The 1944-nt window shown below is 30.1% G+C and overlaps 1 protein-coding gene across 1 annotated transcript; it reads right to left on the minus strand.

Annotated features, from left to right (window-relative positions):
- Positions 1-707: 707 nt before the first annotated feature.
- LOC131842845 (3-oxoacyl-[acyl-carrier-protein] reductase FabG-like) lies at positions 708-1463 on the minus strand. The gene has a single exon (XM_059191413.1). It carries the CDS (start codon positions 1461-1463, stop codon positions 708-710), a length of 756 nt encoding a protein of 251 aa, XP_059047396.1.
- Between the last annotated feature and the right edge of the window lie 481 nt (positions 1464-1944).

The following is a 1944-nucleotide window of genomic DNA, read 5'->3' on the forward strand; positions in this document are numbered from 1 at the left end:
ATTTTTTTAACACTTTCCTTAGATTAGCAATATTTCTGTAAAAATGCATATTTAAACTCAAGTCCTATAATGTAATACAATTAAGTCAATCAATTTGGTTAACATTAACTTATACAGTAAGTATACGTGAGACGTTCTATAAACAATATATTTTTAAGAGAGAAATATAATGTCTCGGGTATATATGAGTACATACTATAGGTACTCATTGCATATATATGAGTCCATTTGTCATCATTTAATTTCAATTTGCACATCTCGCGACCTATTCCCATGACAATAACCACAGTAAGCTATAAAACGTTCAAAACACAATTGAACACAATTTGTCAACTCCCGACCACCGTTTATTTTTATGAAACTGTTTTTGTTTGACGTTATATTTATATTAAATTTATTTAGTCCAACAATAATCTCAAAATAAAATTAATGTAAAAAATACAATTTATACATAAAAATAAAAAACATATTCTGTAAATATATAGTCTATTTATTTATTAATTTGTAAGTTTCAAGGTCGGATTTTACCATATAAACAAAAGTATTTTTTTAATCAAAAAATATTTGTATTATATTTTAATTGTAAATACATTCATTTTTTAATTTTGACCATATAAATATAACACAGAACTAGACAAAAAAGATTTCAACATTAACATTTTCAATATCCCAATGAATGTGAATTGTCGAGAGACATAAAAAAACAATCAGTCCACACTTAGAGATAGACCGTTATCAATTAGGTAATTGGAACCAGTAATACCCTTAGCTTTATCGCTGGCTAAGTAAAGAACCAAATCGGCGATTTCTTCACAAGTTGAATATCTACTGAGTAGCGATTTAGTACTGTAATCTCCTAGAGGAATGTCTATCCCTGCTTTAGCTGTGAAATCAGTTCCGACAAGTCCTGGACTGATAGTATTTACTCTGACTCCAAGCGGTGACAGCTCTAGAGCTGCTCCAAGCGTGAAGTAATTTACAGCGGCTTTGGATATCCCGTACGCATTAACTATTGCCATAAGTGGTTTCATTCCAGCGATACTTGATATATTAACAATATTACCTTTTGTCTTGACAAGATGTGGTGCAGCCAAGCTAGTCAAATTCACCATAGCACGCACGTTAGTGTTCATCGTTTCATCGTACGTTGCCATTATACTATTGTCTAATAGCGTACCCAGTTTTAGTATGCCAGCGTTGTTAACTAGTACATCTAATTTGCCGTATTTATCGATTGTGTTGTCAATACTGCGTTTTGCATCTTCATCTTTAGTTATATCCGCTTTGATCACTAAAGGTGCAGTTCCAATTTTCTTAATTTCATCGGCGGTTTTCTTCAGATTAGATTCATTTCTAGCCAATATAACTACTTTAGCACCTTCTTTAGCAAACGATATAGCGGTTGTTGCGCCAATACCGGTACTAGCTCCAGTTATTAGAACTATTTTATTTGCAAAACTCATTTTTAGAGATTATGTGCGCCCGATACGATATATTCTATAAATCTGAGATGCCTAGTATGAATTGTTGATTAATTTATATTATAGCTATAATTATACTAAGAACTAAACTTAGGAAGTCTCTACACTTGCTATACAGAATGTCTTTCTGACTTTTTTGTTTTAATCATTAGTTTCCAGAGTCTATATAACCTCCTTATCCATTTTTTATATTTGAAAGAAACTTTTCAAATCTTGGTACAGGACGTCGCTTAGTCGATAAATTGTTGTTAGGACAAATAAATCATATCTATAATTGAGTAATATGAAACACTAATTTATACATTAATTAATTTTTACGCCAATGTGTAAAAAAATCGGCTGAGATATTTGTGCTATAATTAAAAAGATATTATATTTAAAAAATAGAAACTATAATATTATAATTTTCATTCTAACGAGAAACTAAGGTGAATATAATATTATATTATAGATATGAAAAACA

Source organism: Achroia grisella, unplaced genomic scaffold (genome assembly GCF_030625045.1).
Source record: "Achroia grisella isolate CSIRO2021 unplaced genomic scaffold, CSIRO_AGI_Agris_v1 utg25498, whole genome shotgun sequence".
NCBI classification, from domain to species: domain Eukaryota; kingdom Metazoa; phylum Arthropoda; class Insecta; order Lepidoptera; family Pyralidae; genus Achroia; species Achroia grisella.

Coding starts and splice junctions, on each gene's coding strand:
- LOC131842845 (XM_059191413.1), bottom strand. CDS start 1,463: ATGAGTTTTGCAAATAAAATAGTTCTAATAACTGGAGCTAGTACCGGT.